Here is a 22,953-nt window from a genome sequence, read left to right as displayed (position 1 = left end):
ATTTACGTCGCACTAGAGCTGCACAATGGGCTATTGGCGACGGTCTGGGAAGCATCCCTGAGGATGATCCGAAGACATGCCATCACAATTTTGATCCTCTGCAGAGGGGATGGCACCCCCGCTTCGGTAGCCCGATGATCTGCTAGCGAAGTCGAGTACTTTACGGTAGAACAGTTTAACGAGGACCCTACGCAAACTGATCCAAGTGGTCACACACCCGCACACTGACCGCAACCAGTGATGTCCGCTTCGGTGAACTGCTGGAAACCGTGTCTTAACGATCAGTCCACTGCGGGACACTGTGTGAAAGAATCAAAAGTGAAACTTAATTCACAATAAATTAATAGTCTGACGATAGTATGCCAGTTTGTCACCTGATAGCTAAAAGATAACAAAACGTGAAAGACTCTTTCATGCCGGAGAGTTTATTAAACAATATCTTGTATGCATTTAACATACATTATACATGTTATGCATTTATACATTTAACATACAACATACCTTGCCCTTATAAAGCTAGTTCAAATATTAGGTTGAATGGTGTGAGGATCTGTGGAGACTTGGGGCTACAGACGTAAACAGTTCATGTTTATCTCTGTACCAATGGGTGGAAATAAAAAATAATTAAATACATAAAAATGAAAAATAAACAAAAATCCATTAAAGTAAAGGAATAGATTAGCGTAGTTGCGCTTAAAAATACAACTTTTGGTTAGGATGCATGTTAGGTTTGACCAATATTTTGTTTCAACGAGAATATAAATAAGAGCAATATATTTGCCATAAGGAGCAATATTGTTTCTGTTATTGGACATAAGACAGAATTGCAAATATTCTTGAAACTAAAGCAAAACCACATGGAAGTACTACCATGATTTTTTTTTTTTTTTTTTTTTTAAATCTTCCCCCAAGAAAATTTGCTTACAATTTTTTTACAAGCTTTGGACTCGTTATAAATGTTGTAAGAATTGTGGTGTTTTTAGCAAAATAATAATAATAAAAAAATACGTTCAATTACGTTAAAATTACCTGCTATTTTCTGCGTGCTTTTGACTTCCTTTACTTAAATTGTCTAGCACACATGTGGCCAACCAGATTTTTCAAATTCAGTGTTGCGGCCCGGGGCGCAAGTGCTTGAAGGATTATAATTTAAGATGTTGTCGTTTATTTAATTTTTTTTTTTTACAAATATGCAGTTTTATTATTGTTAGATAATGGTTTTTCTGTGGTCGAACTAAAACAAAGACTATTTAAAAGTAAGAAATAAGTCAATCGTCTTTAACATTTTAAAAAGTATTTTATTTTTATTACTTTATGTTTTATTTTTCTAAATATAAACGAAGCTGTATATATGTATTCAACATGCTGGTTGATGAAAATAAATATTTTTTGGTGACGTGAGTTTTACCATTCTAAAAATGATTTGAGGAAAACAAAACTTTCTTTCTGATTGTCCTAATTATATTCCTCCTAATTGTCTTAAATATATATGGAGTTAGAAGTATGTTGATAGAGATATTTTTATTAGTCTTAGAGACATTCCTTTCATCTTTTTCTAAAATTTACAGTGTGAAAAAATGTAGGGACAAAACTTTCTTTTAAATATATTGAAAACTTTTTTTTCTTTTTGAAAAGAAAGTGTCAAAACCTCACTAAAATAGCACAGTTTGTGTAGAAATATATTCAAAGAGATATCTTTATTGCTTTTTTGCCTTTTACTGATTTGTAAAATGTATACTGTTCGAAAAAACACTAAAGTAAGTCTTATCCAACGGATTTTACATAAATAAATGCAATAATAGTTTATTTCAATATTAAAAAATATTTAAATTTAATTAGATTAATAATAATAATCAATCTACTTTTTTTATTCGATGTATTATTAAGGTGTTTTCAAATCCTATTATCAAACAAAAACCGCAACTAAATTATATCCATTATAATTCCGTTTGTCATTTTTTTAAAATTCCTGTATCACATTTCCTCACTTAGCTTGCAATTTTTAAATATAGTGCCTATTATTTACTTTTTAGACTTCATGAAACGGTACAATAACCTATACCTAATCTTTCAGAAGCAATCTCGGAAAAAATTGAAGCAAAAAAATCAACAACCATCACTTAATAACTCATAATTAGGTAGTAAAGACAAACCCAGACATCTCATCAGATTAAAAATGACATTCATTTAGCAGACTGTCTCTTAAATAAACGTTTGATTAATATGAACTAATAACTGTGGACTCTGTCATAGCAAAATGGAAATGTTCATTTATAACTTTCTCTGTGCCTGAAGTTTATTAAGTTTGTCATCAAATCCAGCATCAGACATTACGAACGATTGAAGCGAGTTTTGTTCAACCCATCCACGCCCGTTTCGTTGACTTTCTGAAGATACCAGAATAACTTTTTTGATGAATCTAATCACTTTCAAAACAGTTGACACTGAGTATGAATTATTACGTTCGTATAAGAGGCTTTCAAAAATATTTCCGCACCCATGTATAAAGACTGACCATTCTTGTTTGGCCGCTCCTTGGCTGTTCGGGGTGCAGGTAATATTACTTAACTATGTAGAACATGCTTTAACTACGATCTTTTTAAGTAGAAAGGGTCAAATTCTTCAATGTTTCGCACAAAAGCTCCATTGTATTGGGAATTGATGTAAGTAATGAATATTAAGTAAAGATTAGAATAAATTGAATGTAAGCTACATTGTATTACAAGGATATACATGCATTGGTTTTCTTATAAATGCATTAAACTGTATTATTTATTGAATTACATTTTCACCAATTACTTTAGATTATACAAATAATAATTTGCTTTGCTTATACGGACTTTAAGCAATATTTGATGACTGAATTTTTTCAGGTCAATAACTTTTTACCAGTTTCTTAGAATCAATTAGAAAAAAATTGAATACGATGTTTATCCGTCTAACAAGCTTGAAATAATCACTTCAGAACACTTATTCTATTTAATTTAGTTGTGTAAATGAAAAGCTAAATATTGATATGATAAAAAATGATCTACAAAACTTTGTGTATTGCCTTAAATTCAAAGTCATTTGGAGGAGGGATATTATTTTTAGGAAAAAAGTTTTAAAAACTGCAAAACTAAACAAAATAATCTAAATTTTTTTAATTCTTTTAATTAATCTAATATTCTTTTTTATGCGAATACTATACGGAAATGATCTTTATTATTGAATTAAATAAATACCCATTCTTCGTACGGGGTGAAAAATAAATACCAATAAATCAGTACTGAAAAACTCTACAAAATCGTGCACGAAACGGTAAATGAAATTTAGACACAAATAATAAAACTAAACTTATTCCAATATTTTTTCTATTTATTTCTTATTTGTTGCCTTTCGTGGTGGCTTTAAGGTATTAGATTAAGTGAAACACGTATTTAGTAGTTCATCCTATCGAAATAAAGATTCACTGTATTCAGTATCATCTGGCAGAATGCTGTTGCTCGTGGCAACTCATGATATTTAAAATTAACCACCATCAAGCTACCATTCTTCTCTACTTATATCTTCGAGGGGCTGTAAAAATGTATCATAAAAATATACAGTATAGGTGCAGTTGTAATCAGAACCAAGTCTACTTATAAAATACTTTGTACCTATATATTTGGTACCTACTAAAACTGCACCAAGATGCCTGTGTGCCTATTACCACGATTAAGCATCATTGGTGTCAATAATAGTATGGCGACTTTTACGGTTCTCCGTTACAAATAATAACATTTTCTCCATTAATTTCGCTTTTTAGTTCATAGTTAATTTTTATTTAATTTACTACCTATTACCAAAATTAATTAAGCATCATTGACTTCCATATTAGTATGTTGATTTTTTACTCTCTCTTAGGCGGAATGGTAAAATTTCTTTATTAATATTGCCATTAAGTATATAACTTATTATTTTACTTCACTTAGCGATTACCAGAATTATGATAATAGGCGTTAATAATACTATTGGGTTCTTCTTACTTTCATTCGCTACGAATAAGTCCCATTTCTCCATTAATTTTGTTTTTCAGTACTAAACTTATTTTTTATTTTTTTATATTACCGTTGGTTTTAAATTATTTAGTTTTATAATTACACGCTTTAAAAGCGTAACTATAAACAAAATAAACACGTGATAATTCAGAAAGCCTGTTACAACGAATAAAAAATAACTAAGAACGCGCAATCAACAAAATTTTTTATTAGAGCTACAAGCTAGCAAATATCACTAATGTTATCTTAAAAATATTTGACATAACTGAATTGTATTGTATATAATTTAATTTAAAACAACGGCTTTCACTAAGCCAATGAGAAAATTCTATTGCTTAAATGTCTCTGTATTAAAAATATAATTAAAAAAGTGAATATTGGACTGCGCAATTTATTTACAATTGTACTCATTTAGAGCCGACGGTTTACCCACAATCTCTCATACAGACACACACATAAATTCGTTATTTCATTATATTTTTAGATGTAATTATCAATAGTAATGGAATTCTCGTTCGAAAACAATAGCATTTTACTTCCATCTTTTAATCAATTTTTGAAAACTTGACATAGTCGATAAGCTTTATCTTTAAGAAAATTCTTCCTGTTATTATTGAAAATCAAAATTTAAAGCTAACCATTGAGTTTAGGAAAACTTTTCTACACAACTTTTTTCACTGAATCAAGTAAGATTTTGAAGGAAGTTAACGACTTTGTAGTTAAAATAAGTGAAAAAAAATTAAAGCAATATTTTAAAAACTTATAACATTTTTAAATGATTTTATAATTTTTATTATACGAATGTTATATGGGAATCTTTTACAAACTCAACATTTAGAAACATAAACTGGAAACAGATTTTAACAATTACGTTTTATTTTTCATGCTATTGTTATCAAGCATCTGTTTTTTATTACTTTTATGTAAAATTTCTTTCTGAGAGAATTTTTTTTCTCCTTAACTGTAAATTAAAATAAGCATAAAAAATTGTTATTTAAGTTACAAAACTAAGTTCATAAATTAAACGTGAAGAACAACAGTAGAGAACAGCTTCTTAATCTGCATATCAACAATTTGCTGTACTTTGGCGAAGTTTTGTGTCTCTTAACTGGAAAAAAAAACGTAACGTAATAAAATATTGGTATTTAAGCAACAAAGAATTTGTTCTATATCAGCCTACAGAACTTCAAAAGGTGCTATTTTTTTCGCTGATAACTAATTTTGCTAATTTCTCATCGCTTTGAATTTTGCATTCTATTTATTGTTTTGATTTTCTTTTCCTTTAAATTGCTCAGAAACTTGCAATTTTAGTGATTTGCTCGGTGTCTCTATGTGTTCGTATAAATCTTGTAATTTTTTTACGACGGAAATCTTAACTGATTATTCTGTACTTTTATAAAAATGCAAATTCGTTTTTTAATGTCAATTTGCTTTTAAATTCAAGATCAATCATATTAAATTTTGTACAAAATTATTTATACATTATTTATACATAGAAAAGTACTGTTTGATATTTTGAGTTTAAATTGAAAATTAATTTATTTCAAAACCAATTCTTTAAAAATTAATAGTAACTTCCATTCTATGTCAAAAATTATGCACATGACATAGAGTTACCATAACTCCTGTAAGTTAATATGTAATAAATATTTATTTTTACAACGGAATACTTTGCTTGCTAAGATCTCGGCCAAAATTGTTAAATTGTTTTCTATATGCTATACATAATATAAAATAATATAATACTATGTAATATACTAGCTGTATACCGTTCTTCTCGTACTGGTTAAATGAAAAAAATCAATTAATCTATACTAAACGACACTACGAAATCGTGCACAAATCTGAGAGGCATATACTCATGCAAATTAGCTGAAAAATCAGGTAAGTGACATATTTAGGGATATTTATGAATCAGAGAAAATAACAGGCAGTGGTTGTATCAATATGAGTATGTTTACTGTAACAGAACTGTTTTTGCTTTGACATTAATTATAACGTGACTAATCCACATTAGCTTCTACTATGTTTGCATGATTTTTATTTTATAGCTAAGCAGTGGTAAATAAATAGGATAGATCATTATAATCTAGCCATCCAAGAAAATCTGTAATATAATAGTTCGGGGACCATTTTTATTTCTCGTTACCCTGATTATAGTCTCTCTGAGTATGTCACTTACCTGGTTTTTCCACTAAGCTCTACAATTAGCAAAGCTAAAGAAATTTCATTTTTTTATTTATTGTCATTTGTTGCCCTTCACGGTGGTTTTACGTTATTATATTAAGCATAACACTTTTTTATTGTTCATTCCATCAGAAAAGAGATTAATTGTATTTAGCATCACTTGGCGTGATTATATTGTTCAACCCAATGATAGTCAAAATTTACCACCACCTTCAAATAATTTTCTCAGGCATGTAAGACTTTCAAGGTGCTGTAAAACGATTATTTCCACAGTATCGGCATTGAAACTGCTAAGTATTGGTGCAGTTTTAATAATCAGAAAATATGGTAAACTAACCAGTGAAGGAACACTTAAGCTTCGCTTGCCTTTTAAAAAATCATATTAATTTCAAAATTCGTAATTTTAGTTAAATGACAGTGTCAACATATTTGTTACTCATTGCAAATTATGTAAAAAAAATTGTGGAGAACTTACATAATATTGTTTTAAAGTTTTGGAGGTTCAAATACAAGTAGTAAGAAGAGTAAGTGAAGGAACAGCTCTTACCAGTGAATGACCATACCTAGTAAAGGAACACTTAATTTTGGTTATTTTTAATGCTCTTTATGAATTTATAAGCCATACAAATATTTAAAAACAAGCCTATTCTTGAAATTATAACATATAAATACTTGGAAAATGTTAACTTTTTTTTGTAATCATGAATTGAAAATTAAAGTGTCAACATATTAACACATCCTTCATTCACTGGGAAATCTATGCCCAGTAAAGGAACATGCCTGTTCCCTCACTGGTTAGAATTGTTTTTCGTATTTTTAACATACTTTTAATACGGAACATCACTAAAGGTACAAGAAAATTAAGGTTCATCTCTTATTTTCATTAACTTAGAAAAAAAAACAGAAAAGGAACACTTGTTCCTTCACTGGTTTTTCATCGTTTGGTGATCCAGTGAATAAACATCCCCTTATCTCAGTACTTGATTATGCTATGATGCTTAAAAAAAATAAAACGTAACTTCAATATATTTTGAATTCTCTTTTTCACAGTGAGAAAAATAAAACTATTACATGTAATTAATTCCACTTCAAGCATATAAATACAAACACTCACCTTATAATTTTTTCAAAGAAGCAAGGTGTTTCAATAACAAATTCAAAAATTTTTCCAGAGAAGTCTATTTGACCAGGTAATCCAAAACATTGCTAGATGACTTCCTATTGTTTGGCAGTAAGCTATTGTTACCAATCAATCTCAAGAAAAACTTTCAAATTCTTATTTTTAATCAATTGTATATAAAATGTTCATTCACTGGTTGGTTTACCCTACATCAATATAATACTTTTTACCTATATTAGTATATTCGTATTTTATTGCATTTGAATTTTACAACATTTGAATTTTGTGCGAAATACATTTATCAGGGGCATCAAACTAAACCCGGAATTTTAAAAACAAAATAAGATTCTTATAAGGCATTCATAGGGACCTTGGAGCATGACCATTTCTCTATCTGACCTTTAATTCACTGTCAAAAGTGGTTATAAGTAGTGGTCTTTCTCTCTCTCTTGTTCTGGTAAGGTTATTGATCCTTTTGCTAAAACACATATGTCCTTCCCGAATTTTTTGCTTCCTTTTTTATCGTTTCCTTAAATAAATCATATTCTGGTCAAATCACAGAATAGACACTTTTTCAAGGAAAAAACATGATTCATAATATTGATCTGAAAGATTTTAAAGAAGCGAATGATTAATATGAGAAAGGCTAGTATTAGGAAGTTCCTTATAAGAACAATAAAACTCGGGCTATTTTTAAATAACCCTGAGTTCTAAATGGAATCAAATGGTTTTCAAATCAAATGGTTTGCTTGATGATCAGGTGATAGAGTGAGACAGATCGACCAACTGTTCAATTTGAAGAAGCTGTTGAAATTTTTTTACGTGTTTCAAACGTATGGTTGCTTAAATAATTAAAGTCTGTGGCGTAACTACCACTACTGTTATTAAACATATATTCACTAGTGTATTAGACGTGTTAACTCGATTCTATCTTGAGGTACCTTTAGATAGATGAAGATTGACATTGTCGATAACTGCTCGCCCCTGATTGGATACCTGCGGACGTGATATGAAATCGCCTACCTCGACAGTTACGCTTTCTTATACGGATGGTCCACATTGAACAGTTGATTTGCTATTTGTGACTGCGACATTGTCCTCCTCACGCTTTTGCTTCTCAGTATCATTTACACACAACGTGATCCTGCACACACTCCATTGCTAATAGCAACACAGGTGAGACAAAACACAACCGTGAACTTAATACAGCCCTCAAGACAAACGTTCAAAACTCTCTCATTTTAATATAGCTCTCAACACAAGATCTCAAAATCCGGTGAACTTAATACAACTCTCCCGGTCTTTCACAAATACTGCAACTAATTCAATGCATGATAAAATTCTAGTGGGAGAGTATTGTGGCGTAACTATCGCTATGATTATTAAACATAATTTCACTAGTATGTAAAACGTGTTAACTCTATTTTATCTTGAGAGGTACCTTTAGATAGATGAGGTTTGACAATGTCAATAACTACTCGTCCCACAAAGTGTAAGAAATTCGTATTTACGTTTAAATACTTAAAAATGTATGATTTCTAATGGCTTAACCGAGCATTTAAAATTAAATAAATTAAACAATTTTATATCACGCACGGAGAAAAATTTTTTGTCAAAATTACCATACCTGTAAAGACATTTCTGGTAAAAAAAAAGAGCATAATTCTGGTAATTGAATAAAAATTATGGTATTTAAACTATTTATTTAGTAATTTTTCTGTTCGTTATAGTAATAATTTACCCTTTTTTGCACCCTTTTTTCAATCAGAAAAACTTTTTCATCAACTGAAAATAACATCTAATGATTCAGAGTTCAAATTAAATTATTGCAAACCCGATTGTGAAAGGATAAAATTAAAAAATACAATTGATTAACTTTAGTACCAAACTAATAATCTTCCAAACCAAATTAATAAATAACAGTAAAAATGAATAAAATCAAAACAAGTTAAATTAAAAGATTTTTTTTGACTTGCACAAAAACTAAAGCTTTTTTCAAGTAAACCCAACAATCATAAAATTGCGTTTTTTTTTTTTGCTTTTTCGTCTTCTTTTAAAAATAATTGTTGAAGCTCAAATTATAGATTTTCTTTATTACTCCATTAAAATTTCTGTAAATGAGTTAGATTGAATATTTAACGTTTTAGATAAAATGTTCTTTGCATCGAGATTCTAAATGTTTTAAATTTTTTTCGTTCTTTTTATTAAAGTAATTTTAATCAGTAATTAAATTTCAATGTTCAACTATTTAAGTCAAATAAGTTATTTTGCACTGAAAAATTAATATTTTCAAAAAATGGAACGAAAAATAATAAATAAAGTTTATTTAAATATTAAAAATAAATCACATTACACAAAATGGACAAGTTTCATATAAGTCACAAGTTTACGGATTTTAAATCGACTTTTTTACATACATAAATGTTTTTTATTGTCTGAAACTTTCTGATGAGAAACATTTTGGACATTTGAAGTCTCAGTAAAGATATAAAATGAAATATGACAATTCCAAATACATCACTGAAACCTCTAATAGTTACTCTTAAAAGTTTCTTGGCGTTAAACAAGATTTTTTTGTTACATCAATCTTTAAATTTTCATGCAATGTCAAATTTCTTTCACATAATTCTTCTCTTTTCTTTTGACAACAGCTGTTTTATGAGACATACATGGGAAGTAAAATAATGTGTAGTAGGATACTCCTTTGCAAATTAGGAAAAAAACCATTGTGATGTAGGATTAAAGTAATCATCCACGACTGCATATAGTTACGTTTTATTTTGATATCAAATTATACAAATTTGCTTTCAAAACAATTAAAGTTAAACACGTCGAACAGAAATTTAATTCATGCTATCATTTACGATATATATCACAGAATTATTAAGAAAAATAATCTTTCGTTTCGAAGTCTTACTGGAATCCTTGATTTGGTTACATATTTCGATGAATAAGGAGAAAATTCGCTCTTGGAAAAGAAAAAAAACTATGACGTTGTAAGAGCATTGGATTTGATTGGATCCCTAAAAATGGCTCGTCTTACGTTGACAAGCCCTTAACAAATCAAATGCGAGATAAGGAATTATTACTTTTGTTTCACTGCTAAAGAAAATAGTTTGCAAGAAACAATACTTATTATTCTTTCATCAATTTCTTTAAATATGAATAGAAAAACGCATATTTGTTATTATTTTTAGATATCATTTTTATTAATTCCTATTACTTGTTAATTGATAATTCAGTAAGTTTCATCTTCCTCATTTCTTAAGAAAGCAAGCAAAACGAAGGCTCTGCAACGGTGTTTCTAGAGTTGGCGGTGTTGATATACGTTAGCGATGGGAGCTTGGCGCCTATTTGGCTTACACTTAAATGCAAACATTCTCTATCCATAGGGATCATGTTTTTTTTCTAAACTTGCAACAGAGTATAGTTTATTTAAATGAGATGCAGTTTTTAAAATAATCAACATTTCAGATGAAAAATTTATTAACATTTTCTATGTTAGTGGATGTTTCTAGTGTGAAGTATTTTAATATACTCAACATTTTATATGAACATGTAAAAAGTGATCATTAGTTGGGTCGTGTACTTTTAGTTAATTAACAAAGGTAAAATTATCCTACAATACTCATTTATACTTTTATTAGAAAAATTAAGAGATTTTGAATTTTTTATTCTATTATAAATAGTCTATTACAAAAATATTGCCAGCAATATTTTTTCTAACATCTGATAATAAGAGATAAATGTATTTTCAATAACTTCAAAAATATACACATTGAATTATTAGTTTACATAATCAAATAACAAAACTATATAAGCAGGATTTTTAACAAAATCACTTCTCTCTCAAACACGTAAAATTGAAAATAATTTAAAATTGAAACACAAATTCGCAATTTTGATCTAAATAATTATTTTCTTAACTAAATGTATTTTAATTTCGAAAGAGCAATTTTGCACAACATCTCCAAAACTTTGATTTCCGTGAATTAAAAAATATACACTTGCATACAAGGTATAAATAAATTTGGAGTCTTCATAAAAAGAATTGTCTCCTCAATTATTAGAAATTGCACGCTAATCTGGAATAGGGCATTAATTCAACCTCACGTGGCTTTTAATTTGAAAATAATCTTTTAACTTTTTGTCATGAATAGAATTAGAACATACGGAAAATCGCACTTAATTTTACTTTTTAGATATTTACACATCAATAAAATTATTATTATGGCTATTGCAGTTCAATTATTATGACTATTGCAGGTAAGACAATTCCATGCAAATGCATTTAAGAAAATTTTTGTATTTATTAATAATTAGAAAATGCATTAACATTTGAAAAAGATCTCTCTCATTTATTAATATATTACTAAAAGTGTTAAACTGTGCACGCGGTAATTTGTGGAATAATGACAATTTACTGCCGTGTAGCGATTATAAATTAATAATTGTTATGTTAATATAATTATTTGCTGACTCAATTACAGAATTATTAATAAATGCAGATTTGAATTTCCTGGAGATTTGCTACATTTACTACAACTGTAAATACATATTTTAAGCCCCACTCAATAAATTTAACAGATATATACATATCATATATAGTTAAAAATTAGTCCTATTCAACCCTTCAATTATTTAATTAAGAATCACAAGTTTTTTCACAAGAAGTTGTGAGTTGATGGATCACTGTTTCATTTCAAGCAGAAAAAACCATGTTCGAAATTTTTTACAATATACCGACAAGTCCACCGTACATACACCAAACGCATTTTAAAGTAAGTCTTTCTAGGTCCATTAATCTCGTGTTGCTTTTAAATGAATCAGTTCTTTCAGTGGTAACAGATAATTAAAAATAAATCATGTTTTAATATTAAACGAGTTTTTCTGTTTCATTTCATAAAAAACGTTTAAATCTGTAGTTGAAATCCCGTTTAACATACCGAAAAATTTAAAGCACATACACCACGTGCATTAGTCCACGTACATAAGTCTATCATTAAGTTCATTGGCATCAGTAAAAATGACATCTGATCCAGCTTTTTTAGAGTGTAGTCCATAATTACTTCGAACAAAATACAACAATTCTTTTGATGACAACAATTCATTCAATATGTTAACTTCAGTACCAGAGATAGCGTACAGTGACGTTAAAATAACAGTTGGTTCTCACAAGAAGTTCATTGATGGATCCTTAAAATAAATTCCTATAGGTTTAGCATTTGACATGTACTTCAATGGCAACTGTATTATGTTTGATGCCGCTTGTGCAAACTGATCTATGAATTGGTGGCGTTTGTTTGGAAAACCATGTATTATGCTGTGAAGTTTACCGTTTGCTTTCAAGCGCAGCGGCAGTTTGTAAATTGTAGACTGAGGAGCAGAAGCTGAAGCCGAAATAAAGTTTGCAAAGGGATTCACAACAGGCTCTGGCATTGGAACAAAAGGGCTAATAAAATGGATTGGCGAGCTTCCACCTATCAGACGCTTGTCCATCCGAGGAGGTGACATTTCTTTGGATTTGTAGAAATTATAGTGCTTCAATTTGAAGGCTGGCGCACATTCAGAATGAAGGATGCTTTGGAAAACCACTAAAGCAATAACAGAAGACCACATGATCCAGCACCTGAATAAAAAAGAATAGAATTAACTTTTGTAGTCATTTTCAAAGAAATTTTTTAAAATTCAAGGCAGGTTAAGTTTTTTTTTTATTATTTACTTAGAAGTGATAAAAATCTGTCTAACTAAAGAACTTTCCCCGTCAGATATCTAATGCACTATCGGTGACTATGGTTGTGAGATTTAACTATTTCAAATAGGGGTGCTTTTTAATAAAAAAAGCAAATCAAATCACGTCAATAGACTTTTCGAGATATTCAGTAAACATATCGTTAACAAAAGTGCTTGTAAAAGGTGAACATAGTTTTATATTAATTTATTAAAAACTTTAATACCGATATGTTTACTGGAGTCTACTTACTTTAATTTGCATCTTAAATTTTTTTTCAGATATCTAGTTTTTCCTTCGTAATTGCCATTAATCATTGTGGTTAAATGTTTCAAAAACAGCTTGGTAAAGTTATGCATGGTTTTAGACCATTTTTGCCTAATTATAAGAGCGGTTCAACTGAAGAATGCTTTCTCACAATAACAAAAACATATTTCCTTGAATATTACTTACAAAGGAATCATTAATTAAAAGTTGACAAAACAATGAATGACAAACAAATTTATTCATTTCTTTTCATAAAAACGAATAAATTGCGTCAACATTTCCAGGAGTCTTCAGCAAAATTATCGGTATCCAGAATGCTTGTAAAATTCGAATATAATTTAATATTTTTTTTTAAAAAAAATTTGATGGTGGCTCTCTAAAAAAAGTTCAACTATCCAATTATTCATTCATCATCATTAATCATTACGAATGTTTTAAAAACAGTTCCGTAAGTTATACATTAGTTTTAAATTGTTTTTCCATAAGAATAAGAGTACTCCAAATAAAGAATGCTTTTTTAAGCGTGTATAGATTATGGAGTATATTTAAATTCTACGAAGTGTTGAAACGAAATTACTTTCTCACGATGTCAGATGCAGATTTCTGTGAATATGACTTACAAAGGACTCATTAATTAAAAAAAAATAACTGTTCAATCTAACAACGGATGAAAAACAAATCGATTAGTTTCTTTTGAAAAAACAAGTCAATTTACGTCAATAGGATTTCTAAGAACCTCCAGAGAAGTATATCGGAAGATCATCTTCTGTACGAGAAAATAAATAAAAGTTCAGTGCTCTGTTACTGTACATATAAATAAAATTAATAAGTGTTATAAATGAAGCGAATAAAACCATAAAAAAATGTACAACTGGCGTCTAAGAAACGGATCGAATATACCTTAGGGGCACCTTAGTGTTAGGAATTTTTTTTTTTTTTTATGTTTGTTTTTCTGGTGTTACTGTGTGTTCTTTTGTATGTTAGGTGCTAATGCCTTAGGGGAAGCCTTTGAAGGAAAAGAAGAAAAAAAAGTTTTTATACATTCTTTTGGCAAGTAAAATAACAAGGAAAGAATCTTTCTGGTTCATGATTGATTTGATGGGACCACCTTTTTATGATAACCTCACCAACACGAAATTGAACGCAGTTCTAATAATATAAAAAGCTATGAAATTTATTACTGAAGGATTTATCTCAAATAAAGAATTTGCTGGTACACCTTAAACCAGTGGTTCCCAATATTTTTTGCGGCTACGGTCCCTAAATAATCAACCTTCTATCGACGGAACACCAGCTTTACAAATAAAGTTTATTAACGCTATAACCTATAAGAAACTGTTTTTAAAATATTTTATTAGAGGAATGAAGATTTTTCATCGTTTTATCATTAATCATCATAAATTGGGCTTTATGTCCGACAGTTAAATCTGCAGCCGCCCTTGGGTTACAATTAGTCCAGTTATGAATCTGTTTTTGGTGTATATACATTAGCTGAAAATGATTAACATAAGCCGAACTATGCTTTACTTCGAAATGAAAACCTAATAAGTGTTATAAACGTTGGAAAGCATTTTTCTTTATTGAAGAATTTAGTTATTTCATTTTGAATTGAAAAGCGCGAAATGAAATACTAAAGCAATATTTTATAAATGTTTGTTCCATTCATAATTTTTCAATAAATTGTTATTGGAAATTTTTTTCTTTTAAAAAATGTTATTTCTATTTTATTGGCCTTTTACTTGAAATTATTTCATAAAGACAACCGAAGGTATAAATAAATTATGAAGTATGGGTTGAATCTAAATATAATTAGAAATTATAAAAAGTACTAACTTAATACCTTCAGTGAATAACGTAAAATACTCTCAGTGGTAGATGAATCATGGGTTAGAGTCCCCTTGCCATCAGGCTAAACGCGAGAGGTTTCCTTGATTTTCCTCTCCATGTGACGCAAATGTTAGTTAGCTACATAAAAAAAAGTCCTCCATGGAGGCAAATTTCTCCCAATACTTGATCCAGGAGTTTCCTTGTCTTCTGGATTGAGTTCAAAATTACAAGGATAGGAAGTTGAACATTAGCAGTCGTAAACCCGAAAAATTGGGTCGGCTGTTCAACGGCGGTTATAAAAAAAAAATCATAATTAGTCAACTTTCCCCTCCCATTCTCAGAGCTGCACTCTTAAGAAATCAGTACTTTATAAACACAGAATGTATGTTACCGTAATCAGAAATAAAGAAGAATGCGACGGTGAATTTACAAAATCTCTCTATATCACCCCCCCCCCCTGCAATTAAATGCAGACTGTTTAGCCATGCGATCTCCAAAATAGAAAAAATTACGAATTTTTGTTAACTTTTTGGTATTTTATAATTCAGTTTCATTAAAAAGTCCGAAAAATAAACTTTACAATTTAATAACTTATTTCATAACTACGACATAATGTTTCCTTTACATTGAAAAGTCCAAAAATCCACGAAAAAACTTCTACAGTCATTTTAGAAAGGATCAAAAATAAATCTAAATATTTACTTTGTAACTAATATAATATATATATATATATATATGCTACTGCTCCAAAAGGCGAGCTCCATCATCAATATTTGGTATGACACTATGCGGCACCATAGCACCGTTGTTGTTTAAAACTTCTACAGTCATTTTAAAAAGGATCAAAAATAAATCTAAATATTTTCTTTGTAACTAAATTTTTATTTGTGTAAAATACAAAAATATTCTCAATAAATACTTAACGTATAACTAACTATTCAGCGTATAACTAACTATTCAGCACTACTTAAATTATTACTTAAAACAACCTAACAAAATGAATAATTATAGTATTGCCTGTAGATAGAAAAATATCAGAGTTTATGACGCTATGTAAGATATATATAGAGTGTCAGTAAACATTCACTTTTTAATTGAAATAAGATGGTGATTAATGATGCGTAATATCTACTTTTGCAATATTTTTCCACGTGAGTTCAAATTACGTCTTCACTTTTTACAACACTTCTTTAGATTTAATAAAAAAAATCATAATAATTGTGATGAATAGAATTTGATTCCAAGGATGAGAATATTTCAAGTACAATGGAGATTTAATCACTAAAGGAAATTTTTCAAACCTGTTTGCCTTCAAAAATGATTTTGTTTCGCGCTGTTCAAGTTTAATAAAAAGTAAATGTTATCGATAACTCTTTTACAAAAATATTGGCATGTGTTGGCGAAATATAGCGGGAGAAAAATATTTCTTATACCTTGCTTACAGATTACTTACTGTGCGCTGTCAGAAAGAAAATATGTTCGGCAAATGTTTTGAATTTACTAGAAGAACAACATTTTTCTAACCAAAAACACCATTTGGTACGTTTTTGACGATTCTGAATGTATATTGTTGTTGTTGCAGTTCATTTACGTCGGATTGAAACTGCACAATGGGCTATTGGTGACGGTCTGGGAAACATCCCTGAGGATGATCCAAAGACATGCCATCACAATTTTGATCCTCTGCAGAGGGGATGGCACCCCCACTTCGGTAGCCAGACGACCTGCAAGTGAAGTCGAGCAATTTACGGTAGAACAGTTTAGCGAGGACCAATACCGCGCACCCTCGGTCTCTACGCAGACTGATCCAAGCCGTCACCCATCCGCACACTGACCGCAGCCAGTGATGCTTGACTTCGGTGATCTGCTGGGAATCGTGTCTTAACGATCAGTCCACTGCGGTTATACAGAGTGTTTGGGGATTACAACCTTTCATATACATTTTCCTTGCCAAAAATGTATTAATAATATAAGTCGTAAATTAATATAAGTCTTGGAAAAGACGGTATCAAAACTTTATTGTATTTTATAACTGGCGTTCAACAACTTTTGTGTTTACGACTATTTATGCTCAAATCTGTATCCTTATAATTTTTAACCTAACCCAGAAGACAAGGAAACTCCTGAATCAAGAATGGGGATAAGCTAGCCTTTGTGGAAGTTTTTTTAAAAAGGAAATGACCCGCATTTGCGTTAAGTGGGAAAAAAAACACGAAAACTTCACATGTTTCAATTTAATGGCAAGGACTGATATGTCCGATATTTTATGGTATAATAATATTTTACCGTATGAACCGAGAACAGAATCCGTATCAACCAGCCGTCGCTAGTATACGATCCTGGGTCTCATCTTTGAAAGGCGAGTGCTCTAACCATTGAGCCACCGTTTCTCGGTATGAAAATTGGATGGATTTTGATTTCGAAATTTAAGAGGAAATACATAAAACCAGTTTGATTTACCTGGTAAAACTTCGATAAGTTCCTAGCAGTCGACTTACACTTCCTTTCAGTTCTTTGAGAATAAAATAGGTTTCGATATTTTTTTAATCTCTAGGGGAGAGTGGGGTCAATTGTAACAGGGTACGATTGTAACAGAGCAAAAATTTCGAGTGTCGGGTTCTAGATTTGGTTCCTAGGTGGCGCACAAGGTGTATTTAATAAATCTACAAGTACACCCCTGATGGCAACCATTTTTATGTACTTTTGAAAGAGTTACATCACAAAAGATATTTTAACGCCACGCAAGTACTTTTTTTGGTATTAGAATATTATATTGTAACAAAGTACTTTTGTTTAAACAAATAAAAATTAGTAACCGAATATGTAAGTGGACACTTTAATTAACATTTCAATAAAAAAAAAGATTAGTTTTGCTAATTAACTAGCATTGTTTTTAACAAATGAAGCTGAAATGGCGTCTTGGGGACAATTGTAACAATAAGTAAAGGGACGATTGTAACAGCTGAAAATAAATAATCTTATGTTTACAAACCATTACTTAACTCTTTATGAACCACCAATAGTTTCCTATATCATTTATATTATGTTGCATGTGCATTATTTTATTTGTCACCTTTCACAGCATAAATTAAAATTTTTAACCCCTTAAAGTTAAAAGTTTAACCCTTTAGGTTTCTGCTCATTATTATTTTTACTCCTAAAATATCACTACTATTTTGATCAATAAAAAAATATATCACAACTATGATAATATGTATAATTAACTATGTTTTAGTTGAATTTATGAACTGTTACAATTGACCCCGTAAGTGGGGACAATTGTAACAACTGCACGACTGTCAAAAATTGTTAATATCTAATATAATAATATTTAAAATCAGGTATTTATTTTTTTTTCTAGTAGAGGATAGTCTACTTTACTCGTCTGTCAATTAATACTAATAATATATTGGATTTTTTGTTAGTTAAAAATAGTTAAGTAAAAAATGTTACAATTGACCCCACTCTCCCCTACTCTCTTGTTAATGGTTCATCAAAACCAGATAAATTTGATATATATTTTTCATTGCTTGAATATTAATTTGTAGTCAATAAAGTTCATATTTTATTTTTAACAAAATATATGTATTAAGGGTGAAGATTGTGAAACACCCCGTAATGTTTAATTGCCGGTGACAATACTTACAAGAAAGAATTCTACTGTGTTTATGAAAAATTGAAGAAATTTTATAAATTTTTTCGAGTAACCTATCTAAAGAGAAAATTTTAAAATTTTTTCCTATCAGTGGATTATTTGACAAAACTTCCTCTGAAAACCGTAGACTGTGTCTAGATCCCACAGCAAAATATGCTCTTACTATCTCTTCTCTCGTGAATTTCTGAATTGCTTTAGCTATGGGCTATGGCATAGCTTAGATATTGTAAGCAATCCCGTAAGATATTTGCGGAAATATTTTAAAGAAAGTCAATTAAAAATACAGAACATTATTGAACTTTGCACTGGGTTGGGAAAATATTTAACACTACGCGTTACTGAAACTCTGTATATACAAAGTACATGCATGTATAAAGGACAAAAACAAAACATATTCGTGTAAGTGATCATAGTATATTTTGATTTTTCATGTGTGTTATAGTTACATACATAGCCAATAAGTTTTAAAATTTAATTAGCTATAATTCGACGAATTAAAAGCTGAAAACAGTGTTTATTTTAGAGATTTTTTTTGTCCTTTAAAAAATTTTATGCTTGATACCCTGTCCCGAAATCAGAATAAAGTCTTTTCTATAAGTGTGCTTATAAAGGCAATATTGAAAAATACGTAACTGTGCATATTTTACTTACTTACTCGTATGTGCATAGTGTTAATGTGATGTTGCCGTTTACAAAATAATATTCTTGAAAACACAATAACATGTACTAAAATTATACCCATAAGTTTAAAAAGATTGTAATTTTAGAAAAAATTAGCTTTTCTTAATCACTGGCCAGTGTGTATGGTGGTCAGGGAGCTGATCTCATGTCAGAAAGGTCCCGTGTTCGAATCCCATTTCCTACATGAATATAATATCCTCATTTGCTTTATGCCCTCTCATGTAAGGTGGATCAACGGAAAAGAAAATAACCTCCTAATAAGTACAACTATGGTATATGCTGTCCAAAGTGTTAAAAAAAATTTGTCTTTGTCAAAAAAAAGTTTGTCGTTATCAGCACAACCCGCCGTAGTAAAAAAAAAAAAAATTTTAAAAAGAAGAGAAAAAAAACTTACCACTAATATTTAAAAACTACAAAAGGGATATGGCGCGTTTCTGACCACGATCAAATGACGTAGCCAAACTTATCAATGTTCTCTGAACTTCAAAAAGTAGAATTAGTTTTATCAGTATTTTATTTATAAAATATTAAAAAAAAGTTTTTAAAAAATATAATTTATTCTTGAATTATTAAACTCGTCAACACGCAATTCAAATAATTTCAATTTCCCCATGAGAAATATTTAAATTATGCATTATTAATCATTATAAAAGTAATAATACTGATGCAAAATCAGATTGTCGTCATCATAATATAAATGCTTTCGATTTCCCTGCACTGAATTAATCTCTCTGACCTCCCATTAAGTATACTCTACGTGAAAAAAAGTACGTCGAAGCAATTTTGTTTCCCATACCTGTTTTAGAGGATGGAAAAAGTTGTAGCATGCTTAATTATAATTACTATTATAAAAACACTATTATTGGTCATCTGATTGTTGAAGTACTATTAATCAATCAACTTTCTTTTATTGTAGCCTACTAGTAAATACAATTTTAAAAAAAAATTTCTTTTGAAAATGTAATACGTATTATTAATTTAAAAAACAGTTTTTTTTTCTTCTTTTTTTTTCTAGATAAAAGGATTGAAAGTTTTCAGTAATTGGAAGGGGTGTCGCACTTAAGTATTTGAGACTAAGGTAATAACCTAGCTTGTTAAAATCATCTACTTAGTTGATCAATAAATAAATTTTATTTTTAAAAATATTTTTCTTGAATCTGATTCGAAAATTTTTTTTTATTTAATTATTTTAAACCATTGAAAATCTAACTTGAAATAGGTTTTTATAAAAAAAATATTATTTATTTAATATTCTTTTCTGTTTATTTCGTTACGTTATCTCATTACACTTGTGCAAGGATATAAAAAAGTACATTTGGGAAATTGACAGCATAATGATTTTGCATCATAATTTGAACCGCTTTATAAATTTTAAAGTTGCCGACCTTTTTTCGTACATTTTGGCATAATTTAATAGTATATATGATCATGAATAGTCTTTTAAAATGTATTTTGCTGGATTTCTTATAAATGAGAAGTGGATGTGGAATAAGCCCATATACACTTTCAAATACACTTTAGAATACATTTTTTCAAAACAAATGATGATGGTATAATTTTCTTAATTAAATTAAAGACGTTGGTTTTCAAGTTTGCGTCAAAATTTATTTAGCACAAATATTTATTTTGAGCATTTAAGCTAATTTCATTTAGAGAACTGCCTATAGCCTTCGTTGAATATTGTGTTTAATAAGCAGCGTTGAACAACCAACAAAATTCAGAACTTACGATCATCAATCAACTCCGCAATCTCGTAATTTTGAACCCAATCCAGAAGACAAGAGAACTCCTGAATCAAGCAGTGGGAGAAGGATACAACATAGTCTCCGCTTAAGGAAGAACCCACCACTAACCCACCTTTACGTTATAGGGAAAGGAAAACCACAAAAAGTTTTCAAGGTTATCCGACGGTAAGCGGATTTAAACCCATAATCTAGCTACCACTGAGGATCCATTTTATGTCAGCACCGTGGTCGGGTCGAGCCTAAAGTAGAATTCGTATCTACTCACCAACACTGAGATTCGAACCTGGGTCACCTCAATGGGTGGCAAGCATTCTATCCCCAGATCCAAATCAGTGCCAAAACCTCACTCAACTGCACTTTATCCGAATATAAGTCACAATTGGAAATAAAAGATTTCAAATGTGGTTCGATAGTTATAGTTAGCCAATCACAGAATTCAGCTGTCGCGAAATATATTTTTCTATAGCAATAAATTTAATAGCAATAGATTTTTAATAAATACCATGCGTTTTCTTCTGTATTGCGATACGAAATTAATTTTTGTTGTAATTTCATTAAAACCACATACTCAAGAGGTTTTCAGACATTTAGAAACATGGGACACGCATTTTCTGGAGATTATATAATGAAAGAAATTCATTAGAAGGAATGAGATATCGGCTAATCGGCCAGCTTATTGAATTTTATGATTTCTAATATGATAATATCTTGTTAAAAAGGTAAATAAAATTAGAATTGAATCAATTCCTTTTATCCTTTTTCGATATTGTCTTGAATAATAACAAAATCTGTTATACTAAACTTAACTAAGGAGCAAAATAAATATTTACGCTTCAAAACGGATTACTAGAATTTCTGAGTTAATGTGAAGTGTGACAATGATGTCTTTGCTTAACCCTTTCGAAGGCCGTGGGAAGTATACTTACCACCACTTTTAATTTAGGTTTCCATTTATTAATAATTTCAGCTTTCTTGAAGTGCGTTTGAATAAATTTGGTAACCATTTGTTAGTTTGAAAAAAACGTATAAAAGCTATAAAATACATAATTCCTTTTGAAGTTTGTAGCATTTATAAAATTTATTTTATAAATAAAGAAAAACAAAAGCCAATAAGTTCCTAATAGGTCGTGTTAAATGTATTTATACCACCAAAAAATGGCATTTTTATAAACTAATTGAGTTTTTTTTTCTTATATCAATTACTATTCCTAAAACAATTTCAATTCCAAAAATACTTGAATTTACCTTTACTAGAAATAAATAGCCCTTAAAGGGTTAAAGAAAGCATTAAAAAGATGCACACTATTTGTAGTTCTAATTCTCAAAATAAATGCTAACTTGGAAAATGCGTTCCAGTTAACAAATTTAGTGTATCGTCATTTCAATCTTAATAAAGCACTGAACTAAGTCATTAGTCATCTTTTTTGCATGCATCATCCACAATTATTGCTCTACTAGTTTCCATTTGAAATTAACGGAATTCCATTGTACTTTTTTCTTGTAGAAACATTGTTTTAAACTGAATGAGATAATTCAGCGCGACACGCGTTGAAGACGCAAAATATACACCATCTTCTCGCTTAACTGGAATTGCAATTGCCTTGCTAAAAAACTTTCCGCCCACCACTCAATTCAACAGGAAATGTGGCGGTAACATATACATTTCACAAATTTAAAAAGCCATAAAATAAACCATTTGAGGTTTGAAAAAATGTTTACCA

At 29.7% G+C, this 22,953-nt stretch overlaps 1 protein-coding gene across 2 annotated transcripts in view; it reads right to left on the bottom strand.

Moving 5' to 3' along the window:
- Window positions 1–9,635: 9,635 nt before the first annotated feature.
- The window catches only part of LOC107450647 (uncharacterized), a 41,514-nt gene continuing 28,196 nt past the window's right edge, over window positions 9,636–22,953 (bottom strand). For both annotated transcript variants that reach the window (XM_016066495.4, XM_087167830.1), the window contains exon 2: window positions 9,636–12,955. In XM_016066495.4, the coding sequence (XP_015921981.1) occupies window positions 12,499–12,955 (457 nt within the window). In that variant the 3' untranslated portion in view covers window positions 9,636–12,498. The remainder of the gene's footprint in view (window positions 12,956–22,953) is intronic.

This window comes from Parasteatoda tepidariorum, chromosome 7 (assembly GCF_982258835.1).
Source record: "Parasteatoda tepidariorum strain Cologne lab strain chromosome 7, Ptep-v5.0, whole genome shotgun sequence".
Classification (NCBI taxonomy): Eukaryota; Metazoa; Arthropoda; class Arachnida; order Araneae; family Theridiidae; genus Parasteatoda; species Parasteatoda tepidariorum.
Note: the sequence above shows the minus strand (reverse complement) of the source record. Positions and strands in the feature narration are given on the sequence as shown.